This window comes from Lepisma saccharinum, chromosome 27 (assembly GCF_977018435.1).
Source record: "Lepisma saccharinum chromosome 27, izLepSacc3.1, whole genome shotgun sequence".
Classification (NCBI taxonomy): domain Eukaryota; kingdom Metazoa; phylum Arthropoda; class Insecta; order Zygentoma; family Lepismatidae; genus Lepisma; species Lepisma saccharinum.
This window is the reverse complement of record NC_139255.1, coordinates 32,946,936-32,972,885: the sequence shown is the minus strand read 5'-3', so window position 1 is coordinate 32,972,885 and position 25,950 is coordinate 32,946,936. Positions and strand designations below refer to the sequence as shown.

Below are 25,950 nucleotides of genomic sequence, written 5' to 3'. Positions count from 1 at the left end.
TGCCTTCTTTAATAAAGGGAACACTGCCTCCCTCTCTTAGTGACACTTATAGCTACTTCCCTCATTGCATTTTAACACTGAAATAATTTTTATAGCGTCTTCGCCGTTGTGGAGCCACGCGGCATTGTGATTGGTTCTTTCGGGTGAGTGTATTGTGCACGTCACACTAGGCGCATGGAACAGCCAATCAAGCGAGGGTATTCTTGAAATATGACCGCGCTGTTGTTATTGGAGGCCGGATATAAAACCTGTAACAATTCACATGCACCCAATCAGGTGTCAGCTATAAACAAAACACTCAAGATAAAGTTGAAGCTACCAACTGCATATTGCAGCATCCCGGGAAGGCATATTTGGGCGGATGTTAAGGCAAGTCCCCACACAAAAACAGAGGGGGGAGAATACACGATAACAGAGAAGGGCAGAAGAAATGTAAACTAAAAAAACAGTGAGATAGAGGCGCAGTGGCAGTGGCGTGCACAGACCCTCTGATTGTGGGGGGGGGCAAAAGCCTTGATGAAAGTTCAGTCGGGAAGTAAAAACCTCATTTTATCTCAATGTTTTACTTTCATTGCATTGATGGTTTATATATCCAAACAAATGCGTTCATGGATTTGATACAAAACTGTTGAGCAGCAAGAGTCTGAAGTACTAACTTCTCTCTCTGTTACGATGCATTACAGAAAATAACAAAATTGCGAGCGAAGCGAGCAAGACAATTTTTACATCCAAATTTTTGCAAACTGAAAACAATATTGATTTAATAGGGCACAAAAAATTCCATGTGGAGCCATGGCATTCTCTTTAACAATTTTTTTTTATTTAGATCGTTCGGCGCCCAGGGCCAACTCACGCCGCCTCCTAGTACGGCTCTGAACTTGACAAGACTGTAAGAAAATCACATATTGACAGCGAAGCGAGCAAGAAAATTTTACGAAATGTATTTTTATTTGTATAAAATTTGATATCGAGGGAGACAATTCCCATTTTATGCCACCTCTGCAGGTGTTCTTGGCCGTCTGGAAGAAATAATGCAAGAATGACGTGAAAACTAATTCCGTCTTGAGTATCCTTTTGTCTTGTTACTCTTAGATTCTACTAGTCTTGCTTTCTTTTACCTCAATGTTTGCCCCCCCTAGAATTGATTTCCGTCCAAGGTTGTGCCACTGCACCCCATACCCCCGTAGTTGCTTTGAACTTTAATCGGCTTGAAAATACTTTATTTTCTTTTAGAGTATAATATCGTTTAATAACACTAAATGGGGTGTAAGGAGTGACCATTTCACGTAGGACACTCAATTGTCAACCTTACTTCTACGTAATACACCCTGGACTGCTTTTTGCAGACTAACGAGGCTCTGGCCCTATGGCCAGTATAATTCTGTGTGTTGTCCGGGGTCTTGTCCTTATGTGTGCCGAGTGCCCCTTTACAGCCTCAACTTTTAACCAAAATCAGAAAATTTTAATATTTTAGTTAACGACATTACAGTTATTTTAATTACGGTAAGGGCCTGAACCCCGCAAAATGTGACGAGTGCAAAATAGCCTTTAAGTGCTGACGCACCCAAAATTTTAAAATCAAAATCAAATTCAAATAACACTAAATTTCTAGGTGAAAGTATATAATAATGTAGGGACATGGACGTCTCGAAGGGGGAGCAAGAAATAGAATTTTCAACCTAAACGTATACATTTCACACGTATAATATGATGTCAGTCATAGTAATTTACATTAATGTGATAATTTCAAATTCAAATAGTGTTTTTTGATGGGGCAAGACTATTATCGGGGTAATATGACCCATGGAAAAATACCTTGTTTGTCCCTCCGTGGGAAAAAATTACGGACGTCCATGATTAGGAGGGGCAATTTCCCCCCCCCTTGCCCCCCGCCGTGCGCACGCCTATGTTATGTATGTATGTATGCTTAGGAGGGGTCTCCTCGATGGCGTAATGGTAATCTCACCGCATATGGCACAGTGCCTCGGGTCCCACTTTAAACTGTAGGCCCAGTCCCGATTAGCCTTTCTGTGCATAATGTAGACTTAATTCAACAATTCAATATGTGCTTAGGAGCAGGCTGAAATTCTGGGCTGCAAACCAGCATCACACAAATCCAACCGTGAGTAAATTATTACAGCGTGACCAAAGAAGCTTCCTCGCCTGTAGGAGATGAAAAGGAAGAAGAAGAAGCAGAAGAAGAAGAGAGAAACCAGAGAACCTGAGAATCATGAGAAAACGAAATGTAAATTCGACACGATGGAATATATCTATCGTTCAGTACTGCGACAGTTGCGGGAGGAAATAATAAACTACACTAGATCTATCCCGCCATGCTAAGAACAATCAACTTGACAAGAGTCAGTCAGAGTTTCCAAAGATGACTGACACTCATGTTCGGTATATACATGTGCAAACACACACACGGATAGACTAAACTCCATGCTCAAACAGCCAATTGAAGGCTAAGGCCTGCCACTTCCCCAATTATATATAATTACTACTTTACATTAAAAACTTCATATGCCACACATATGTAAGGTACCTGAACCCAATATGGCCTACCTAACGTGCGATTGTTTCTAATGGTGTACAAAGTCACAATGGTAAAACTAATCGAAAGGTTCCGAAGAGGGAACGTGGACGTTTACTGAACATTGGAGTCAGTTCCAAATAATAACATGAGCGCAGTGGATTTTGTTAAAAAGTTACGTTTAGGTACATATGTACAGCGTGTTTATAAATGAATGGTGCTGTTTCAAAAATGAATAATAATTTTATTTATTACCTTACACGGGTAAAACTTACACCGTAAGCAGCGGCAACTGTCCAAGTTTCTCATGCGCTACCAGCAGTTTGTTTCTCATGCGTCGCAACAGGAAAAGGCTTTCTGGGTTTTGTAGAAAGACTCATCTTCTGCGATGAAATGTAAATGGCAAGGTGAACAAACACAATGTCCGTATCTGTAAAATCGAGCAACCACATACGCAGAGAGCCCCAGCGTGACTCTTCAAAAGTGAACGTTTTCTGTGCGGTGTCCCGCGAGAAAGTGTACGGCCCATTTTTCTTCCAACAAGAAACTGTGACCGGTGACTCATTTCTAGACATGTTGGAAAGCTGGTTGTTACCCCAACTGAACACCAATTATGATGATTACATTCTGCAACTTGACGGTGCTCCTCCCCATTTTCACAGGAATGTACGAGAGCTTCTCAATCGTTTTCTTCACCAGCGCTGGATTGGACGTGCTGCAAAAGAAGACAACCAACTTCTCCCCTGGGGGTTTGTTAAAGAAAGAGTTTACGTACCGCCATTGCCCGTGTCCCTCGTGGATAACGCATGCACTGCAGAGCATTACAGCGGACATGCTACACCGAGTATGGGAAGAATTCGATTACCATGTAGATGTGTGTCGTGTGACCAAGGGTGCACACACTAAAGGATTGTGATTAATGCATAAGAAACTTGGACAGTTGCCGCTGCTTACGGTATAAGTTTTGCCCGTGTAAGGTAATAAATAGATTTATTATTAATTTTTGAAACCGCACCATTCATTTATAATTTTGTTGTTTCACATGAAAAATGCGACAATTGTAAAGAAAGCACCACAGTGTGATTTTCATAGGTAGATAAGTAAATTGATACACATACGTTTTATTTACATAATGAAATATGGAGATTCGAACGAAGAAAAAACATTGTTTACAAACCAATAAACAAGGAAATGATGTGTCATAATTTATCACCAGAAGACCATGTATTACAAATCACAGTCTGGGCAAATGAAAGGTCCTTCATCATCCTTCCACACGCTCTACGTAACATAAGAGTAACAAATGTCACATTTGCGCACGTCCTTCACGATATATTCCTATGTAGGCCATATTGAGTCCACCTTACATAGTGTTCTTTCTTCCTTCGTTATGAACAGGACATTAGATTAAAGTCTAAACTAAGTACATTGTTGTAAAGTACAAATGGAGCTATCATAATATGTACTAGAGATATAAACACTTATCACTTGGAAGGTGTAGTAAGTTTTAACTTCCATATGCAATATTAGATCACGTAGAGCACAATCATGAGTCCCGGCTATTTCGCTTCTTTGTCCTCAAGTTACTGCACTATAGGTACAGTCAACAGGTTCCATCACGACCACAGATAAAGATCTTCATCTAAGGCACGTAAACCGCTACACGGACCTCCCACTGGGAATCGCCATTCGCAAGAAGTTTTGTGATAATCCGCCAAGAGGCGCTGAGAGCACCACTCGCATTTTTGCTTCCACTTCTTCTACCAAACAGAACAAGAGATGGCACTGCTAACTTTTAACAGCTGTCAAGCCTGACTTCATTGGAACCATTTCCCTGAAGCGGTGTGTCACGACTTTCGAACAGTCTAAATGACATATTAACGTCATCTATTGGATTAACCTTGTAACTACTTGGAAACCACAAATAGGCCATGTTGGGTACTAGGCCATATTGGCTTTAGGTACCTTATATTATTTAATGAATAAGATTAATATACCGAAAATGGTATAGTTGATAGTGTACCTAGGTACATACATACGAGGGCTGCACTGAAAGTTTCGGGAAAATGACATAAAGAAGAAAAATGAAAGTACATCAATTTTTTATTGATTTTCAAAATATTCACCCTTTACAGCAATGCATTGTTTCATGCGATGGAACCAATTGTTGAAACAGTTATGCCAGTCTGAAGTTGGTACCTGCGAGACATGCATTTCGTATGCTTCGATAGCCTTTTCGGGAGTGAAAAATCACTGACCGCCATCTTGTTCTTGATTGTTGGGAACAAAAAAAAATCACATGGGGCTAAGTCAGGTGAATAAGCTGGATGAGTCATGAGTTCAACTTGTTCATGATCCAGAAAGTTCCTTGTGTCAGATGATGTGTGCGAGCTGGGATTGTCGTGATGCAGAATGTTTCGACGATTGGGGTTTGAAGTTCTGATCACGTGGAGTACTTGTGGCAGGCAAATTGTGGTATACCATTCTGCATTGACTTTTCTACGATTCTCTAGTGCAACAGTCGCAATGTGACCTGATTTACCGAAAAAAAGAGGCAACCAATTTTTCGACACACTGCGTGCACGAACAATTTTCGTTGGTTTAGGATCATCCTGGAACACCCATTCAGCAGATTGTCGCTTTGTTTCAGGTTCATAAGAGTAAATCCATGAATCATCGCCTGTGACGATGTTAAACACAAGATTTGATGATCCCGACTTGAACCGTTTGATCATAGCCTTGCACCACTTCACACGGTCGTCTTTTTGTGCTTTTGTTAAATTGTGTGGGATCCAACGGGCACAAAGCTTTTTCACACCTAAACGATTGTGCAAAATTGTTTGTATTTGACTCATGCCAATACCTAAGGAACCCTGAATTTCGCGATAAGTCACGTGTCGATCACTGTTGATTAGTTTACGAACTGCATCAATGTCTTCTGGCACAATGGCTGTCGATGGATGGCCTTCACGAATTTCATCACTACGGCTAACCCGGCCACATCTGAATTCTTGAAACCAGCGATAAATTGTCGTCTTTGATGGGGCATCTTCGTGAAAAGTTTCGATCATTCGAGTAACACACTGTTGCTGTGTTAAACCTCGCCGAAAATCATAATAAATCATGGCACGTAAGTTCTCTCTTGTTAATTCCATTTTTTTTTACAAACACCTCACTTCAAACTTATATCCAGAAACGAAAAAGAATCGGTGTTACATAAGTCCTTGTATTTACAGTCGACAAATATCACAGTTTATAAATATAACAAAATCTAACAGATTGCACAGTTGCCAGTACCTGATTCCTGAAAATTTCAGTGCGACCCTCGTATTAAATATATGTTTACGTGTGTGTTCAAATTTAATCCCTCCACCTCAAACACTTCAGCTTACAAGGGAGGCTATCTAAGTGTCCCCCTCCGATTTCCATGAAACTTGGCAGGTGTATAGAGGGGCTCAAAGGAAAAATTACGTGTTTCTTTGTTTCGGCTAAGAAAAAACGGTGTTAGGGGGCAAAACCCCCCTCAAATGTCAAGATGAGGACAGATCCCCACTTCAATTTCTATTCATCTTGACATTTGAGGGGGGTTTTGCCCCTAAAACAGTTTTTTTAGCCGAAACAAAAAAAAAAACACGTATTTCTTCCTTTGGGCCCCTCTATGCACCTGCCAAGTTTCATGGAAATCGGAAGGGGACACTTAGATAACCTCCCTTGTTAGTTACAACAACGTCCCTGCCTTTGCTATGTGTTTAAACCTATTGACGTATCGGAGACAGTTCTGTTAGAAGACGTTCCGGCATTGGCCACCTCGGCGCGTCTTATTTTCTCCTATTCGCATCGTTTCTCTCGTTGTCCTCCGCGCTGATTCAAGGCGAACGAATGCGAGGAATGTAGGAAGAGGACGTAGGATCGACGCCCGTTGAACGTCAGGTGTTCCAAGAATGCATTCTCCCGTCGCAGCCAAAGGCCGACCGAGAATAGCTCTGACGGAAACACTGCAGTCGAGGTGGACAGTGGGCGCCGTGCTGTGGTGGTGAGTGACGGCAATGTGGCGGTGGGGATTGAAGCAGCGTCCTCGAGGGTTTTCACGGAGGCTTGTATCCACTGGGGTGAGTAACAGAACTGGCACATAAATGATAGACCTACAAGGCATGAATGTAATCGCAATTCAGGACTTTCCAACTCAGGAACTATGGAAAATCTAATGAAAGCAGTGTCATTTCAGGAAACTGGTCTATACCAGTTTGAGGGGTGTAAGGGGGTGGCCTTCCACGTAGTACACCCAAATGTCAACCTCACTTCCACGTTAGTACACCCTGGACTGAAGACTAACGAGGCTCTGGCGACTGGCCCCATGGTCAGTATAATTTTATTTGTATTGTCCTGTTCTTTTGTCCTTATGTGTGCTGAGTGCCCGTTTACAGCCTCAGCTTTTAACAGAAGTCAGAACATTTTAAGATTTTTAATTGTGCAACGTTAGAGTTGTTCTTTGTAAAGATAAGGGGCTGGCCCCCGTATAATGTGACGGGAGCAAAATAGCCTAAGTGCTGACGCTCCCACAATTTTAAAATCAAAATCAAATCAAATATCAGTTTGATATTTAGAGCCATGCATATTTCGTTTTTAAAGAAAACCCAAAATGTGAAATAACGCAATGTAATGTCCATTTTTCACGTTTCTGAAAGGTGTGACATGCATTTTCCTACCCTGTTTTGTCACGAAATGAACTGCAAAATGCGAAATTGACTCTTAAACACGAAATTTAAAGTTAATTTACCGACGCAACACTTTCTGAAGTTTGAACTATCCTGTAAGTTATGCAATTCACGGAAAATTGATTTATTCTGCTGTGACTATTTGAGAAGGAAAAATGGACCCCTTTATACAGGAATAAACTTAATACTCTCGTAACTACATAAATGTGCTATTAAGAAGGGACATGTTTATTTTGTGTAATAAGTGCAGTTTTTAAACCAAATTTAAGATTATATTCAATATTTTGAAACCAAAATGTAATTTTATATACCACTTTTATTCCGATTTTTCACCGCTATAACACCGAAATTTCATTTTATTTACCACTTTTGAAAATGAAATTGACTCTGTTTTTATACCGAAATTTTGCTTTTTTTATTTACGAAAAATATGTGCCTCTATGGATATTTAATTGAAATGTCTTCCCAACTAAGGACGTCCTACGAATTGCCTCGGGGGAGGATGAATTGGTGTTTGAAATAGTTAGCATTACGCACACTTGTGCAAGTGGTAACCTTACTTAACCTACAAGATCTGGAATATACTCAAAATATATTAGAGGATATAAGACACTCACTCCCCCTAGCACATAGCGTGCACGCACACACTCACGAGTTATACATCCATACATATCTACGTATATTATCTCTATCAAATTATACTGTGTTGCCGCATTTGTATCCGTTTTGATTAACCGCGAAGATGATGATGCGACGATGATTCGACGGCATTAATAAAGACACCATAATAAAGGCAGCCCATACCGAGTTTCGAACAGTACACCTTCGTTGTCGAGAGCATCGATATGGTCCGGTCAGTGGGTGTCTGACTGCCACGGCGAGATCCATTCCCGGGGTTGGGTAATTTCAGGTGATTTTTCACACAGTTACCAGGCGGGATAAAAGCGACCGAAGTGTCGTGCTGATCTCATCATCTCCACAAAATATGCGCTCTTCGATGACGTAGTGGTAATATCGTCGCCTTGTAATCAAGGAATACCGCGTTCGATCCCCGTTGGAGGCGCAAGTAGTTTGGGTTTAATTGCTTTCTTTTACTTCGCTGTTGTGCCAATTTTGGCTAATTTGCAAAGACGGGGATGAGTGATGACATGATGGAATTGATGAATGGACATTCACAAACAAACGTGCCCAGGCTGGGACTCGACACCAGGACCCCTGGCATCGTAGTGCGATGTGCTAACCACTCTGCCACGGGGCCCGGCGCAAGTAGTTTTGATATCACTTTAAACTGTAGGTCCAGTCCCGATTTGCATATCGGTGTATAAAGTGAACTTAAATATATAGTGTATATATATATATATATATATATATATATATATATATATATATATATATATGTACAGTAATTTATAGGCTGGTTTAGAGGGAAACTTGAAAATCGCCACCTCCGCGAAAATCCCTTATCGACTCAGGGCAACGGGCTACAGAAATCTTACAGAGTTTTGCTGTGTATGAAAGGGTTGAGAAGTTTACAGCCATAAAACTGCAACTGATTCAGACAACAAGCTCGATTGCTAACAGGAGAAAGGGGGGGGGGTCCCGTTCCAATCACTTCCACGTGCATTTCCAGAGACCTTGTCCTTGAATAGGCGTGCGTGCGAACGCATTGAGCTTAAATTGGGTGCTAAGAAAGGAAGCTGAATGTGGGGACGTCTTCCTTTCAGAGTGTTTACGCACTCTATTCCTGTAATTACGGAACACCGGCTTCAAGAAAGGTGGCCGTGTTACATTGGCTTCTATAGCTCACCTGATATAATCTTAGCGATCTCTCTTGCTCACCCGAAAAAGTTCTATGGAAATTTTGAGAATTTCATGCAGTGAGCAAGAATCACTAACGCGTACACATATAAAAGAGAAAGAGCTAAAAATAAGCAGTAGAAAGACAGAAAAACAGGAAGAGAGAGAAACAGAGAATGAATGAAAGGAAGAGAGAAACAGAAGAAAAACAGAGTAAAAATAAAAAAAGATAGAGAGAAGCAAAGGATGACAGAAAGAGAGAAGCGGAGGAAGAAAAAGAGAATGAGAAAGGATGAAAAGTAGAGAGAAGCAGAGGATGAAAGAATGAGAAGAATAAAAACCGTGAAAAAGGAAGGAAAAGAAAGAGAAGCAAAGGATGACAGAAAGGAAATGAGAAAGGAAGAAGAACAATAGAGAGAAGCAGAGGATGAAAGAATGGGAGGAATAAAAACCGTGAGAAAGGAAGGAAAAGAAAGAGAAGCAAAGGATGACAGAGAGAGAAAAACAGAGGAAGAGAATGAGAACGGAAGAAGAAGAGAGAGAAGTAGCGAATAAAAAGAGAGAAGAATAAAAGCCATGAGAAAGGAAGGAAAAGAAAGAGAAGCAAAGGATGACAGAAAGAGAAAAACAGAGGAAGAGAATGAGAACGGAAGAAGAAGAGAGAGAAGTAGAGGATAAATGGAGAGAAGAACAAAAACCGTGAGAAAGGAAGAAAAAGAAAGAGAAGCAAAGTATGACAGAAAGAGAAAACAGGGGAGAAAAAGAGAACGAGAAAGGAAGAAAAATAGAGAAGCAGAGAATGAGTGGAAGAAAAACAGAGTGAGAAAGAAAGAAACAGAAAGAGAGAAACAGATGAAAAAAGAGAGAGTGACAAAGGGAGAAAAAGAGAAGCAGAGGATAAGGGAAATAAAGAGAAAAGAGGGAAACGGAAGTGGAAAGAGAGTAAGAAAAGAGAAAAATGAAAGAGACGAAGAAACAGAGGATGAAAAGAAACGAGAGGGTGAGAGAAACAGTGGAGAGAAAATAGGAAAATAGGATCAAAAGAGGGGGTGGAAACGGATTCAGGATAAGATAAAAATCTCAATAACATGATTTCCGAAGCCCAGCTGAGAATATTTCTTCCACATTTGTGCTCTCCTGAGCACATTTCCTATGAACACAACAATCTTCCGCACTTAAACCAATAGGTGTAACTTGGTGGGGACAAGGGGGGCACTTGCTTTCCACAAAAATCTTCAGGTTTATGAAAATATACAAGTTTATGTTACTTTTGTTAACCTGCTAGTTAACGAGTAGTTTTTATGATTTTTGCAATTGTAGCATTTATTAAAATAGTCCTGATTCAATTCTCCCCCTCTCCCCTATACTTATATTCCTTTCTCAGCTGTTCTTTCAACCCTCTGCACCAGTTCCAGCTCTCGTGGATCCAAATTCAGCCTCCTTCTCTGATCCCTTGTCTGTTGTAACGAGCCTTGCAACGAACCTCACTTGCATTTCACGCTCTCTTGCATAATTAAAAGCAACGACTGCGAGGCATTATTTAGCATGTACTCGCGGTTACAAGGGGCCGGGCGCAACGCTTTGTCCGCCGTCCACTTGGGGAGGAGGGGGGGAGCCACCGTACCAAAATATCCCCCCACGAGCATCACTAGCTTCATGGAGGTGGCGGCGATGAGTTGTGGGCTACACGAATTTCCCATCTCGTTACGTCTGGCCAGTTCATTGTTATCAACAGTGGCTTATGAGCAACAAGAGAGGCGGGTGCTGTTCGCATGGGCGATGCTGGTGAAAGCAGGAAAGCTCGGAATTGTTTTCAAATCGATCTTGATGACCAGTGTGCCACGTTTTGATACTGGGAGAACAAATTCGCTCTCCGTCACGCAGAAATTAAAAATTTGAATCGTCAGCGTATTGGTAGAGTAATGGAGATATTTAGTATTTATCCCCCACTCCCGCTTGGAACGTTATTGTACCATGAGCATTATATGTATATGTGTGTGTGTGTGTAAGTGTGGGGGTGTGTGTAAGTGTGGGGGTGTGTTTGTGTGTGTGTGTATGTATGTGTATCTGTGTGTGTGTAATGGCTTCTAGCACGAATAGACAGACGGGCTCGCCGTCATATTGTGCTTTCTACACTCGCGACTCAATTGACTATTTTGATTGATTGAGGTTATTTTCCGTCACTTTTCTTCTACTTTGGCTAATCGCAACGACGAGTATGAGTGATCATATGATGAAATTGATGAAGAGACACTCGCTAGAACATCCATACCCAGGTCGGGATTCGAACCGGGGAGAGCACGCTGTGCTAACCATTCCGCCACGGAGGGCGGCTTATTGACTTTTTGATATCGATGTCAACATTGAGTCGAAATATCGAATATAGTCGCCAATATTGGTATCATTTTGGTATCAATGAACATGAACAAAATATTAATAATAATCACGATAACAATTACACCGATTATACTTTTAAACCCTCAGCATGCCATCGTATTTTATACTCTATAATATGCAATTCTTATTAATAATTTAATTAAAGATCAATCCTTAGAACACTACCTTTCTCCCTCAAGCGTTCATTGGTCGATCCACTTGCGCAGAGTATTTGTTTCGTTCTCTTTCTCCACAGACTCCTGGGACCGAGAATATCTATTGGGCCATTAAGCCAATAAAGCATAAACTGTAGGTATACCGTAGAATATCTGATAAGTTCGTTCGGTATGCTTAGTGTATACTAATGCAATTTCTCTCTTGTTCATGTGATGCTAAGCAAAGCAATTCTTCTATTTACAGGAAGTCTACAGGATGAAGGGCCAAATGATGGTGTCTCTAACGACGGCCTTGGCAGCCATGATGCTGATGATCATGATGAATCCATCCCTGGTTTCGGCAAGGGATTACTCTGATCTGCCCGGCCCTTTCTGCGAGGCGAGGCGAGGGGGGTGCTGCAACGGAAGGCAGGACGACTGTTCGGCTCCCATCTACGGCACCCTCTGCTACTGCGACGATTTCTGCAACAGAACGACCAACGAGGATTGCTGCCCGGACTTCTGGAGCTTCTGCAAAGGGGTCACGCCTCCTCCGCAGCCGACGAGAAGTAAGTTGAACTTTGCATTCTAGATTCCAAGAGCCAAGTTCCTTGGCGGAATGGTTAGAAGAGTGCGCTACAACGCCAGGGGTTCCGCGTTCAAATCCCAGCATGGGTGTTCTTTGTGACCCATGAGCGTCGGGAGGGGTCGAACGGGTTGGTGGACCCCCCTGGAAATTGACATCGTTCATTTAAAGATACAAGAAAGTCGAAAGTTTGTTACTCTTATTGTTAAGAACAGAAATAAAGTTCATTTTAAAAATGCATTGGATGGGAAACATTGAGTGATAAATACAGGATCAAGATTATATTCTAACATTTCATCCAAAAAACAAATGGTTCTACAGTTATCAATTACAGTTGTAGGTGAGAGGTCACACAACAATAATAATAATAAAATGAATCTCTAACGGTGGAAGCGGCCCCGGCGCCCACCCAGCGTCGAATAACATGGGTACCTGGGGGAAACCCTGGGGGGTAAAGGCGGTCAGGGGCGTGATGCTGATCACATCACCCCCACTCACGACCGGATCAAGAAAGTGTGGGGCGTTACCCCCGCACCCCCTATACGCCTTCATGGCGTGGTGCTATGCACAGGGGAACACTTTACTTTTTTTTTTTAACATTTAAAGCCTTTTCTTGAACGAGACGTGCGAAAGTTAATATCAAAATGCATTTCAGATACTAACTGCATAAAATGCAAAATAAATCATGGAAAATAGTTGTGCTGGTATTCACTCGTTTGGTGGATCGAGTCTCCCCATTTATATAATACTAATAATAATTATTATTTCGAATAAAATGTTTTTTTAGTTTATAATATTTATTATTGTGGTAATAATACTTATTATTTTCCTATTAATCGACTTTTATCATTTGCCCAACCCCCCCTGCAAAAATTTCTGGCGACGCCCATGTTTGTGAGTGTCCCTTCAACTTCTTCAGATCACTCATGCTTATTTTCGCGATTAGCCAAAAGTGGCAGAAAGGCGAAGTAAAATAAGCCAGATCAATCAATATCTACAGGGTGAGGCAAAAGTCATGTTACATAGGAAAACAAATGCAAACATGCACATAATTGATACGAGAACTGGGGCATGGAAGAGGGTACTGTATGGAACTGAACAATGTATGAACAATGCAGGTCATGTGTATCAGGGGTTTGGTAGGGAAGTGCCAAAAAAATAATTAAAATTGTATCGTATTATGCACGTGTGTTAGTCACAAGGCTATTGGCAGAACAAAACCAAAAGAGGCGCACACAAAGCATCCTATGAACCCTCAAAGTAATCCACCATGCATCCACAACACATAATGTAGTTGCTATGACTGTCTTTTTTTTCCAGTTGTCGTATGTAATGGTCAGTTACAGTACATGTTCAATATGGGAGTCATCTTGAATGCGTGCTTCAATTCGACGCTCCCAGTTGCGTTAGACGTCTGTTAGTGTGGTGGGAATGATTTGGAAGAGGGCTCTTGTAATCCATTCTTTGATATGGCACAGGCTCTTAATTTTCTTAGCGTACACGATCGAGGTTTGGGAACCGCAGTGGCGTGCATACAATGTAAGCTACCGAAGCATTGCTTCGGAATGCAATAACGTAACAATATATTATGTCATTATAATCACACGATTATTCAATAATATCTAGATAAAACCGTTCCATTTCTTCGCTACACATAGAACAAATACCAGCCCTGCACTGAGGTTGAGCCGAAGCGTTCTCCCTCTCGCATCGGTTCAGCAGTGGCAGACAGTTGCGTGCGCACCTCAAGGTTACGGGTCGTGTGCATGTGTTTCTGTTGCAAACGAAGCTAGCATCGGACAGGAAGTTAATTTACTCTACAGAGGGTGTTGTAACGAGTGCACTCACGGTCCCCGAAATGACGTGTCAATCATACCCCGGCACGGGGCCAAACGTCGTTATGAGTACGGGAAACCGGTCGTAACTCTTACGGTCCAGTTTTCAAGTTCGGTACTGAGACGGTCGTTTATTGTCGTGTTATTGCGAGGCGGAGATAAATACCTTGAAATGTTACACTGCTTTGTTTACCTTTGATATGTAGATTCGAACAATCATAACACACTAATAGCATAATATCTGGTACCTGAAAAACGTCAAATAACAACACTGACGAACGGTAAAAAGTGAATATATATATTGTAACAACAAAAAAATATTGCAATCAACAACTGTTTTACAAAGCCTCCTCAAACGCTCACTCATTCACTCTTTCTCTCTTTCACACCTCTGAGGTATTTTTACATGCAAAGTATAGATACAAATCATGGATCTCATTAACATATCATTCCTTTTTAGTTTTAAACCTTTATGTGAATATAGGGCATTTGTCTGCCAGCTCCTGTGCTCTTTTAAATTAACTTAAGTGCCAGCCCTCGGAAAGCGGTTAACTAAGACAATTGGGTCGGCGTGGTTAAATCTTTCGTTCGAATGAACGCATGCATCCAGTCGTAAGCACGACATTTGTAAGGATCCGCCCTGGATCGTACTTGGTTCGATGGGTCTATTGAGCCTCGGCTTCACACTCAGTATCGCTTCGGGGCTTGAGTCTCCTCGGCTCAAGGTTCGGGTTATTCCGGTTTCTTCTATCCTCGATGTAAGGTCCCTCGTAATTCTAGGTCAAAGGTTCTCAATGTACTTATAGATCTTGACCAAGATTCTATAAGCAATCAACAATCCTTTTTCCCACTAGGTTCTGTCGATATCCAGTTAAGTATCCAACTTCCTATTCTCTTTTCAGCCTCTGACCAGAGAACTGAAAATTAATCCGTGACCACAGAATAAGAAAAGGTGTTCCCTGACCAGGGACACAAACGTTGACTACCAACAGTCTATCGACCGATCCCGAATTCTGGTATATCCTAAGACAATCACAATCCTCTCAATTATATCTCCTGACCAGGAGCATAGAACCGAGAGAACATAAGCCTTCTGACCAGAAGAGCTAAGTAATTGTCCCAAGCTAATCCAGAATAAACTAATTCCTAGTAGCGACGTGGAAGTAAGCGCAGAAATACGGGTGTGAAAAGAAAAGACGGTAATACGAGTTCCGTATTTATCTGGAGTTCGAATACAAAAGGCCCCGGGCCACCGAGCTTCGCTGCTTATATAGGATTTCTCGGTGCCGTGAAGGATTTGCCAACTTTTATCTTAACATCAATTTTACATTACAATAAAATACATATTAATAAAATATCAAAGAGGAACATAATTAGCTACATACAGAAATTACTATTTTTAACCTTTTGTGAATATTAAATATGCAAGATAATTTTAATTGTTACACTCAGCATTTAACTTGACTAGGGAGTATTGCTTCTTCCAACTCCCCTCTCTCCCTGCAACGGCCACGCGAAAAGACAACAAAGAAAAGAAAGAAAGTTTACAACGTTAAAGTGTTAAGCAAAATTTCTTTAAATACAGGTTTTGTCTTGCGCGGGCATAACTTTCGTTTACCTTAACATAACTAAATTCTGATTACACCGTCTTGCAGTAAAAGAATCAGGGATTAATATGATATTAGTTAACTTATTGTCCGCCAAGGGACACGACAGATATAGCGTGGGGAAGACAGCCTAATCTTTCGTCTTTTCCCCGGTTTCAACGTTAACTTAAAGTTGAGTCTGCCTGGCTTCTACACAATAGCGATTGTTTTCTCGCATTGTTGTCACCGATAAAAAAAATTCCCAGCTCAGCTTGCTGGCAGAAAGAAACAAAATCTTTGAACTTTTATTTAACATCTGGATGTATAGTCTATATACGAGGTGGTTCCACTTTTCTTGGTAATTAACCATTACCACCCAAAAATTATAAATACCAAACAAAGGAAAATAATAAGTTTATATACATCCTTGTAACGTGAACACTGCTACACGTTACAATTGCCCCGCTTCCTACGAGAAAATTTGAACAATTTTCTCTTTCACAGAAAAATTGTGAAAATTTTCAAAACTTCACTTAATGTTCATAAACAATTCACTGACAACTCTTGACGTTCCACACTAGTCACAAGAAATCTGGCTTTCTCCGAGTATTTCTCTCCGTCGTTCCTGGGAGCAGGTGAACTTCTTTAAGTTCTGGTAGTTAACCCGATCAACAGGCTCCTTTGTAGACGGAACGGGACTTAAGCAAGGTTCCTATTTGAACCTTGGTTAGTGGGAACTACTGGAGCACTCCAATAGTACTGACGAGTCTGCTCAAGCGCTTGTTGTTGTTCAAAGGTCCTCGGGAACTCTGACTCATGTGTCTGAGACCCCGAAGTTGTGAATTGCCCGTTAGGAAAATCATAGGTTCTTCTTCGAGGAGGAGATGCTGAGTTTCTTCTTCTCTCGATGTAACCTCCTTCTGGTGCTCTCGTTTCGGGATCAGATCTGAGCTCTGGTGTATTAGGCCGACTCCTATACCACGTCCTTCCTCTAAATTCCCTAGTTTGACGGTAACCATTATTACCTGTCATTGATTCCTCGTGGTTACGGACGTCGTTGTTAAAGTTTCTCCCCGCAGGGCCGTGGTTTTCTCGGACGACTTGTCTTACTGCTGTATTTCTCTGCAGTGGTTGCTGGTTTCTAAACCTTCCATTATTACTGTTCCCAGCTTCATTTCTCTTGAACCAATCTGCTCTCCAGCTTTCGGACTCTTCATTCACTTCATATCTTTTCAGAAACGCTGCTAACTCTTCCATTGTCTTCGGTGGGTTAACGAGGCAGAGCTGTCTGACTTTATAAGACATCTGTCTAATTATCATATTCACGACTTCACTTTCTATGAGTACTGGAGAAAGATTCTTAAAACCAGCATAGATTCCCCACGCATACTCTTCCATGGTTTGACCCTGGCCTTTATAGTACTTTCTATTTCTCAAGACGTCCAGTTGTCTTTGTTTTGCTTCCTCTGAAGCAAACGTAGCAGTAAACTTTTTACAAAACCCATTGTAGTCCCTAAACTCTTCGTAATGGGCCTGGAACCAATGCTCGGCTTGTCCGGTAAACAATCTGGATAGTAACTGGAGACGATATTTCTGTGGAACTTGCATAAGCTCAAAGTTAACATTTAGTTCCTTCAAATACTTCTGTGCACTCTGAGCTTCAATGTTACCACTGAACTTAGGGAGTTGATTTAAGTCAGATATCCGAGGTAATTTTCCATATCGTCCTTCGATCCTTTTATCAAATTCTGAATCTGAAGAAGATGGAGTTGAGTACCTTCCGCGTCTTCGCCTCTTATGACGAATCCTTCCCGGTAGTCTTTCGTCCTCGGAGGAGGAATCACAAGAAGTTCTCTTCCGATTTTTTTCTCTTTTCGACGTTTTTCTAAACCTACCAGCATCAGTGTTACCAATGGAGGTCACCATTTTACTTTGATTAATTATTTCTTCCAAACCATGAACATTTGGATCTTCCACTGTGGGCCTAACATTATTCTTCCTTGAGATCTTTCTCTTACTCGGAGGTCCGCGTGCACCCTCACACTCAACGTAATCTGACGTCTCTCCAGCTGACTGATGGTTATCAAAGCCATAAGGTGACTTAACAGCGGTTTCCTGCTGAGATGGATCTAGGTGAAGTCCTTGAAGTCTGTCTCTCAAGGAGCTTATGTTTTGTTGCATGTTTAATTTCAGCTGACGTAACTCGGTGGCCACACAAGTGTTATTCTTTGCAATGTTATCAACATCTTCACGAACGCTGGTTATATTGTGGGTTACTTCTTCTCGGAAGCTGGAAATACTAGTATTTATCTCTTCACAAAAAGAGGAAACCTTACTTTCTCCTTGACGTAGTTCTTCACCAAAATTCTCTAACCTCTCGAAGCACTCAGCAACCTTAGAACTTACTTCCTCATTTTTCCCTAGATAAGCAGTCATCTGTTCCTTAATCTCGGTTACACTCACTCCCAGAGTGTCCATGGAACGAGTAATTCCTTCTATTTCACGCTCTCGCTCAACTGTAAGCGTTGTGTGGAGTACCTCCCACTTCTCATTATTTTGGGACAGTTCCTTGCTTAGAGTTTCATGCAGCTGTTTCCACCGTTCTTCATTTTCCGATTTATCAGCATGTCGCTTTCTTTCTTCTTCTGCTTTCTCTTCTTGTCGCTTTCTTTCTTCTTCTACTTTCTCTTCTTGTCGTTTTCTATCTTCTTCTGCTTTCTCTTCTTGACGTTTTCTTTCTTCTTCTGCTTTCTCTTCTTGTCGTTTTATTTCTTCTTCTGCCTTCTCTTCTTGCCGCTTTCTTTCTTCTTTGGCTTTCTCTTCTTGTCGTTTTCTTTCTTCTTCTGCTTTCTCTTCTTGTCGTTTTCTTTCTTCTTCTGCTTTCTCTTCTTGTCGTTTTCTTTCTTCTTCTGCTTTTTCTTCTTGTCGTTTTCTTTCTTCTTCTGCTTTCTCTTCTTGTCGTTTTCTTTCTTCTTCTGCTTTCTCTTCTTGTCGTTTTCTTTCTTCTTCTGCTTTCTCTTCTTGTCGTTTTCTTTCTTCTTCTGCTTTCTCTTCTTGTCGTTTTCTTTCTTCTTCTGCTTTTTCTTCTCTTAATATACTCCAGAACTGTTGCCACCTATTCTCTTCAGCAATTTTTTTAGCTTTCTCTTCCGCCTTCCGAGCTTTCACCTCTGCAGTCTTCTCGATTTGACGTTTTCTTTCTTCTTCTGCTTTTTCTTTTTTTCTTTCCTTTTTTTCCATTTCGGACCAAACTGTCAACCACGGAGGAAGTTCAATAGCAGGTTCCTTATTCTCATCTTCATTGCCCTGGCAACCTTTACAACGGACGACATCTAAATTTTGTCCTTCCACGGTTTCAGACTCAAATTCGCAAACGAAATGCTTCCACTGGCTGCAGGAAATGCACCTAAATGCCCCCTTATCTTCATCTTGATCGGAGCAACAATCAAAGTGCAAATTTCCGTCTTCCTCTACAATCGTCGGCAATGAATTGCGTTTAGACTTTCTTGTTGCCATCTCGATGTTTCGTAATTTCAGAAGAACCACCGGATATATACTTCGAGCCCCAAACGTTGCAGCGCCACTTGTAAGGATCCGCCCTGGATCGTACTTGGTTCGATGGGTCTATTGAGCCTCGGCTTCACACTCAGTATCGCTTCGGGGCTTGAGTCTCCTCGGCTCAAGGTTCGGGTTATTCCGGTTTCTTCTATCCTCGATGTAAGGTCCCTCGTAATTCTAGGTCAAAGGTTCTCAATGTACTTATAGATCTTGACCAAGATTCTATAAGCAATCAACAATCCTTTTTCCCACTAGGTTCTGTCGATATCCAGTTAAGTATCCAACTTCCTATTCTCTTTTCAGCCTCTGACCAGAGAACTGAAAATTAATCCGTGACCACAGAATAAGAAAAGGTGTTCCCTGACCAGGGACACAAACGTTGACTACCAACAGTCTATCGACCGATCCCGAATTCTGGTATATCCTAAGACAATCACAATCCTCTCAATTATATCTCCTGACCAGGAGCATAGAACCGAGAGAACATAAGCCTTCTGACCAGAAGAGCTAAGTAATTGTCCCAAGCTAATCCAGAATAAACTAATTCCTAGTAGCGACGTGGAAGTAAGCGCAGAAATACGGGTGTGAAAAGAAAAGACGGTAATACGAGTTCCGTATTTATCTGGAGTTCGAATACAAAAGGCCCCGGGCCACCGAGCTTCGCTGCTTATATAGGATTTCTCGGTGCCGTGAAGGATTTGCCAACTTTTATCTTAACATCAATTTTACATTACAATAAAATACATATTAATAAAATATCAAAGAGGAACATAATTAGCTACATACAGAAATTACTATTTTTAACCTTTTGTGAATATTAAATATGCAAGATAATTTTAATTGTTACACTCAGCATTTAACTTGACTAGGGAGTATTGCTTCTTCCAACTCCCCTCTCTCCCTGCAACGGCCACGCGAAAAGACAACAAAGAAAAGAAAGAAAGTTTACAACGTTAAAGTGTTAAGCAAAATTTCTTTAAATACAGGTTTTGTCTTGCGCGGGCATAACTTTCGTTTACCTTAACATAACTAAATTCTGATTACACCGTCTTGCAGTAAAAGAATCAGGGATTAATATGATATTAGTTAACTTATTGTCCGCCAAGGGACACGACAGATATAGCGTGGGGAAGACAGCCTAATCTTTCGTCTTTTCCCCGGTTTCAACGTTAACTTAAAGTTGAGTCTGCCTGGCTTCTACACAATAGCGATTGTTTTCTCGCATTGTTGTCACCGATAAAAAAAATTCCCAGCTCAGCTTGCTGGCAGAAAGAAACAAAATCTTTGAACTTTTATTTAACATCTGGATGTATAGTCTATATACGAGGTGGTTCCACTTTTCTTGGTAATTAACCATTACCACCCAAAAATTATAAATACCAAACAAAGGAAAATAATAAGTTTATATACATCCTTGTAACGTGAACACTGCTACACGTTACACATTATACAAGTTTCTCGGACGGGGGTAATACACATGAGCCTCTCTCGTCCAATGAGAACAACTACAGAATTTCATAGTGATGCAAAAACTTAATTGGATCCAGCTGCCGGAATACACAAATCAATCGTCGGCGCGAGCAAAAATTACCTTAATAACCACTATGCAACAAATAATACTATTTCACGCGCACGACCTTGCAATAAAAAAAAAACTACGCTTTCCACAATTAAAAAGGACTCATCAGTCAAGTATTGATAAATTAAATGGCGCGACGGGGCGGTCGGTTACACAAAAAAAATGGAGCACACTTTGACAATTTACACTAAATATTAAAGAAATGAAATGGAGCTTCTAACCCTGAATGCGGACAATTAAATTAGAACATCTGGACATGAAATGACGCTTTTTTATAACAATACCAAAAAATTATCAGACGCGGGGGTTAGGTTCGGGGTTCCTGAGTCACTTTGCAAATAAGTGAGACTTCGGCGTTAAGCCTCGGCTGGATGTTGAAAGAAATCCAAATTTCGCGAGTGTCGTTAGTTCCGTTCTAACAACAGTATCAAGGGAACACGAGGGAGGCGCTGACGTCGCTTTCAAGAAATTCTTCTTTTTCCCAGTCACAAATTTCCCATATTCTTACCATCGTTACCCAGTTTCAGCAACCCGACCTCGCTGCTTTTACGATCTGGCAGGGAGAGGGGGAGAATGAATGGTCGTTCCCACTGGCCATTGACAGATGTGCCGAAACCCTGAAGAATAACTGTTTTCCTTTCCTTAGTTGAAAAAAACCTTACACATCGTCCTTTGAGATTACCAGCCTATGCACTGTGAAGCTGCATGTTTCTTCTTGTTTCCGTCGGTACATTCCTTTTGTTACAGTAAAATGGCCAACTAACATAGATTATGTAGTAAAATACCTAAAATATAAATTCTCAGCTTTGGAATCAGGATTCTGTTGTTACTGTTCTCGTACAAGAAGCTACACACTTTGTGTTATCAGGGCCTCTCCGATGGCGTAGTGGTGACGTCGTCGCCTTGTAATCAAGGGACCCAGGATTCAATACTCGGTGGAGACGTAGTGGCTCCAGTGGCGTAGCAGCCACCCCCGCAATCCCCGCAACGCGGGGGGGGGGGAAGGCGAGGTGTAGGAGCCCCACAATGCGTTCTTGAATTTTTTATATAATCGCAGAAATTCCACATATAGTGTCGCTTATAAAAAAATCGATTTACGAAACAGAAATCTGGTTCCCAGTAACATCATATACGACGTCTGCGATAACAAGCAGTGACGTATTATCTCAGCCAGAGGGGCCCCAGTAACTTGTCATATGGGTCCCCCTCCGAAATGCAGAATTAACTTACTTGCTCGCAGATGTCCATCGATAGGAAAATATCCCTCATCTCATTCCTTTGTATCTACGCAGTTTGTCGTAAACGTAGTGTAGCGTGTCAATTGTCTACAGTTATGAATCCAGTAGAAATATTCAGTTGCTCAACCAGTCTATCCTTATTTTACAATAAACATCAAAATTGTTAATTCGTAACCTTTTAGTTTTACACGTGATATTTAAAATGTAACTTCCCACCTAATATTTTCAAGGGGGGTCCCAATTCTTTTCATATTGAAATAAGAGCTGAAATGAATTTTCCATATTGTCTACACTTGTTACGTTTTACTTCAAAGGGACCGAAAACCTCAGTAAACCCATAGTAAATTATCCCTTTGCTGTAAAGACCATTATCCCATCCTCTGCCACGCAGGGTATACAACGTATGAGTTAAATGTGACCATTATTTTGTGTAATTTTGTAACTTCATTTTTCTTACAATTTGGCATTTTGTGGACATTTCTGTCGAAATAGTTCTTCTTTTCCAACGTGTTACGATTTTTTGATCTGCAGTGTTCGAAGGGAAAATTCCTCGCTGCAAATTTCCTTGTTCGCGTTGGGGATAGAAAAAAGGAAAATTCGAGCACTGATGGTCTATTAATAAAAAGGTTCTTGTTTCATGAAAAAGTATTTAAGAAAGTATGATCACTGGTCTATCGAAAAAAGAATGGCAGCATTAAAATTATGAATAATGATGTTGAGGTCTACTAACCTGTGGCAACCTTCTTTTATTTTGTTGGGGGGGGGGAGGTTTCAGTCCTTCCAAGCTGCATTTCATGGAGTGACAAGTTTTTAGTGAATAGAGTTCCTTCGCAGCTTTATTATCTATCACTCAAGACTAGAGTCTGCAGTTATTTCTTCGTAGCAGATTGAAATTTACCTTGTGATAGGTTACTACCGACAATCTAGATATCCGGTTCAACCCCCTTTACTGAAGGATAAGTTTGTTGCTTGAGTATATTACTCACTCAGTATTAGAAGGCTAATATGAGCGACTCTTACGTTGAATCTTGGCCTGGAGGAACCAGGAGATGGTTTAGGGGCTGAAGGCACGTCCACCTCAAAGTCCAAAAGAGGAGTGTTTACTATCTTTTTACAATTCCACCAAAACAGTATTTTTTAAAATCTGTGTAATATATGTAACTTCATTAAAAAAAAATATTTCAAGCAAAAATACAAAGCATCAGGAACAAAATATATGGCAGCGGGAAGCTTCCCCCTCCTCCAAAAGTGATTCCTGGCTGTGTCCCTGCGTTGAATTAGAGAAAATATTTCCAGATTCTTCTTCCAGTTATTTTTCAGAGCTTCAGACCATCCTGATTTAGTTTCAAGAAGGTACTACAGTGATATAAGTCGATAACAAAAAAATGGGAAGGCATAATATTTGAGGCAAAAGTTGATTTCTTGTACAACGAAGGGGGGAGAACAGATAACTATCTAACTATCGTACCTCCGTCCCACTCTGGCATCATATTTTTTTTGTGACACTAAGGGGGCCCCTCAATATTTTACTTGCGGGGGGGGGGCAAAGATCTGCGCTACCCCACTGAGTGGATGGGATCCCACTTTAAACTATACGTCCAGTCCCGATTTGCCTTTCTGTGCATAAATCGGTCTTAAAACAAGTTTAACAAACAAACGTTTTGCTATCAGTTCACAATCATAATTGGCTGTGCTCTAATAGTTGGAGATATTGATAGATGCACGTAAAGAGTGAGGTATTTGCAAAATTTCCGGCAACTACTCTTGAAGCATCGATATATTATAAATTGTACATATATAGACTCCCCACAATAACCAAACATTAGCAAGCAGATGGAGCACTTCCCCTTCACTTTCAAATACCATTCTGTACATAACCGCCGAACTCGGGACCTTTATTACTCAAGATTAGTCTGTCCGATACCCGGTGGAGGCAAATGGCACAGTGGTTCGGATCCCACTTTCAACTGTAGGTCCAGTCCCGATTAGACTTCCTGTGCATAAAGTGGACTTCAAACAACAAATCAATCAATCAATCAAGATTAGTCAAAAGCAGGCACGTATCAAGAAATATATTTCGGGGGGGAGAGTCCGAACCAAGTCTCAGAAATAATAATAATATAAATGATGAAATTAAAGTATTCACATTAGATTAATGACATTAATTAAATATGTAAATTAATTAATAATGTATTATTATTATTACTTGAATAGGCAAAAAGACGGTGTAAGTACAGGGATATAACAACACATATTCTTTATCTAGCTTAGGTGTAGTTAATATCGCAAAAAAATGAAATGAGAAATGAATGTCAAATAGATCAAGGATCGAATATTTATTGAATATGAATATGGTCCTATTAAATACACACACATGGCATTTAGACGATTAAGAACGTGTTATTTATGGAATCATGTCAGCCAAGACACATTTTCACCTCACTCAAGGTCAAGGATTATATGAATTCAATTGAAATTGTACCAATATCTACAATTGAATGTGAATGCGGGTTCCGTGTCATGAATCTAACCTTTACTGAACAGAGGCAGATTAAATATTTGGTTGAATCATAGAATACATTGCCGTAAATCCATTTCAGTGTTGGTGTTTTATTTTCATTTCGTATGAGCTCAAATTACCATTTTAATCCTTCGTTTTAAAAGTAATTCAAACACAAAAATGGTTATTGGGGTTCATTTTGAGTTTTTTCGACTTTATTACTACCTTCATTTGAATTTTTTTATTTTCTAAAAATTTCGGGGGGGGGGCTGTAGCTCCTTTAGCACCCCCTCTGCGTATGGCAATGCCCTCTGGATCTCCCTCCCCTAAATAGTCCTCGGCTCAAAAGTGACAGAAAAGCCAAGGTGAACTCCATTTTATAATCTCTAATTCTCCGAAATTATTCATTTTGGAATGAAAAAATAGAGATTAAAGTTGATTTCCAAAAAAAAAAAGAAGAAGAAGAAGAAGTATTGAAGGACAATAACAGGGAAGTTTTCCCTTTGTAAAGTCGGCTGGGCGTCTCACTGGCCTGCTGGAAACTAAGATTAGGTTCCTGGGCGTGTTTTGTGAGGTCGGATTTTTGCGGCCTTCTCTCTTCATAAAGCGGCTCTGGGGTTCACCCATTCTCAAATAAACAGGTACCATTGAAGGACGACACCCCAAGGGGCGGGGTAGGCTAAAGGAGGCTGGAGCGTGATGCTTAAAAACCAAAGGATAGAGAATGAAAGTGAAAATAAAGATTGATTGATTGATTGATTTGTGGTTTTAAGTCCACTTTATGCACAGAAAGGCTAATCGGGAGTGGACCTACAGTTTAAAGTGGGATCCGAACCACTGTGCCATGTGCCTCCAGTGGGAATAAAGAGGCAAACAGACTAAAAGAGAGGAAAAGGAAGAGGAAAACCAACCAAAACAGACTATAATAACAGAGGAAGGGGTCGATTGAGAGAAATGAAGATAAACATTTCTCACGGTGGAGTGAGAAAAAGAACAAAGAAAAGAAACAGTACAGAACGACAAAGAGATAAAGGAAGGAAGAGAAACAAAAAGATAGGCATACAGAAAAAACTATAGAATGAGAGAATGAGAAACAGAAGCAAAAGGTAGAAAGCGAAATAGAGAGCGAGCAAGTGGAGAGAGAAAGAGAAGGGCAAGAAATGAAGGAAGCTCTATATCTGAAGAGACCTAATCGTGAAAAAAATACTATGGTTTTACACACACAGAGATAAAAGAGTTATAAATAGAAGTTAGTTTTCTGTATTACAAGTTCTAGACTCTCCCAAGTATCATTCCAGCTCAAATGAGGCGAAAAAAAAGTCGCCCTAGTTTCGAGTGTAAGTGAAATTTTAAAATTTTACTCGCTAAACTGCTGGAAAAGGAACACAATTCAATTGTATTCAAATATTATGCATTACTAAGGAGGGCTTCCCAGGTAGCTTAAAGGTAACACCTTGTAATCAGAGGGCCCCGGGTTTAATAGCCGGTGAAG

At 40.7% G+C, this 25,950-nt stretch overlaps 1 protein-coding gene across 4 annotated transcripts in view; it reads left to right on the top strand.

The window, feature by feature from the left end:
- The window catches only part of LOC145980337 (putative peptidase C1-like protein F26E4.3), a 316,609-nt gene that overhangs the window by 192,494 nt on the left and 98,165 nt on the right, over positions 1 to 25,950 (top strand). For 3 of the 4 annotated variants that reach the window (XM_083113379.1, XM_083113381.1, XM_083113380.1), the window contains exon 2: positions 11,842 to 12,145. In XM_083113379.1, the coding sequence (XP_082969505.1) occupies positions 11,854 to 12,145 (292 nt within the window). In that variant the 5' untranslated portion in view covers positions 11,842 to 11,853. Of the gene's footprint in view, positions 1 to 6,553; positions 6,643 to 11,841; positions 12,146 to 25,950 lie in introns of those variants that run through there. The other variant, XM_083113378.1, reaches the window with a different exon arrangement.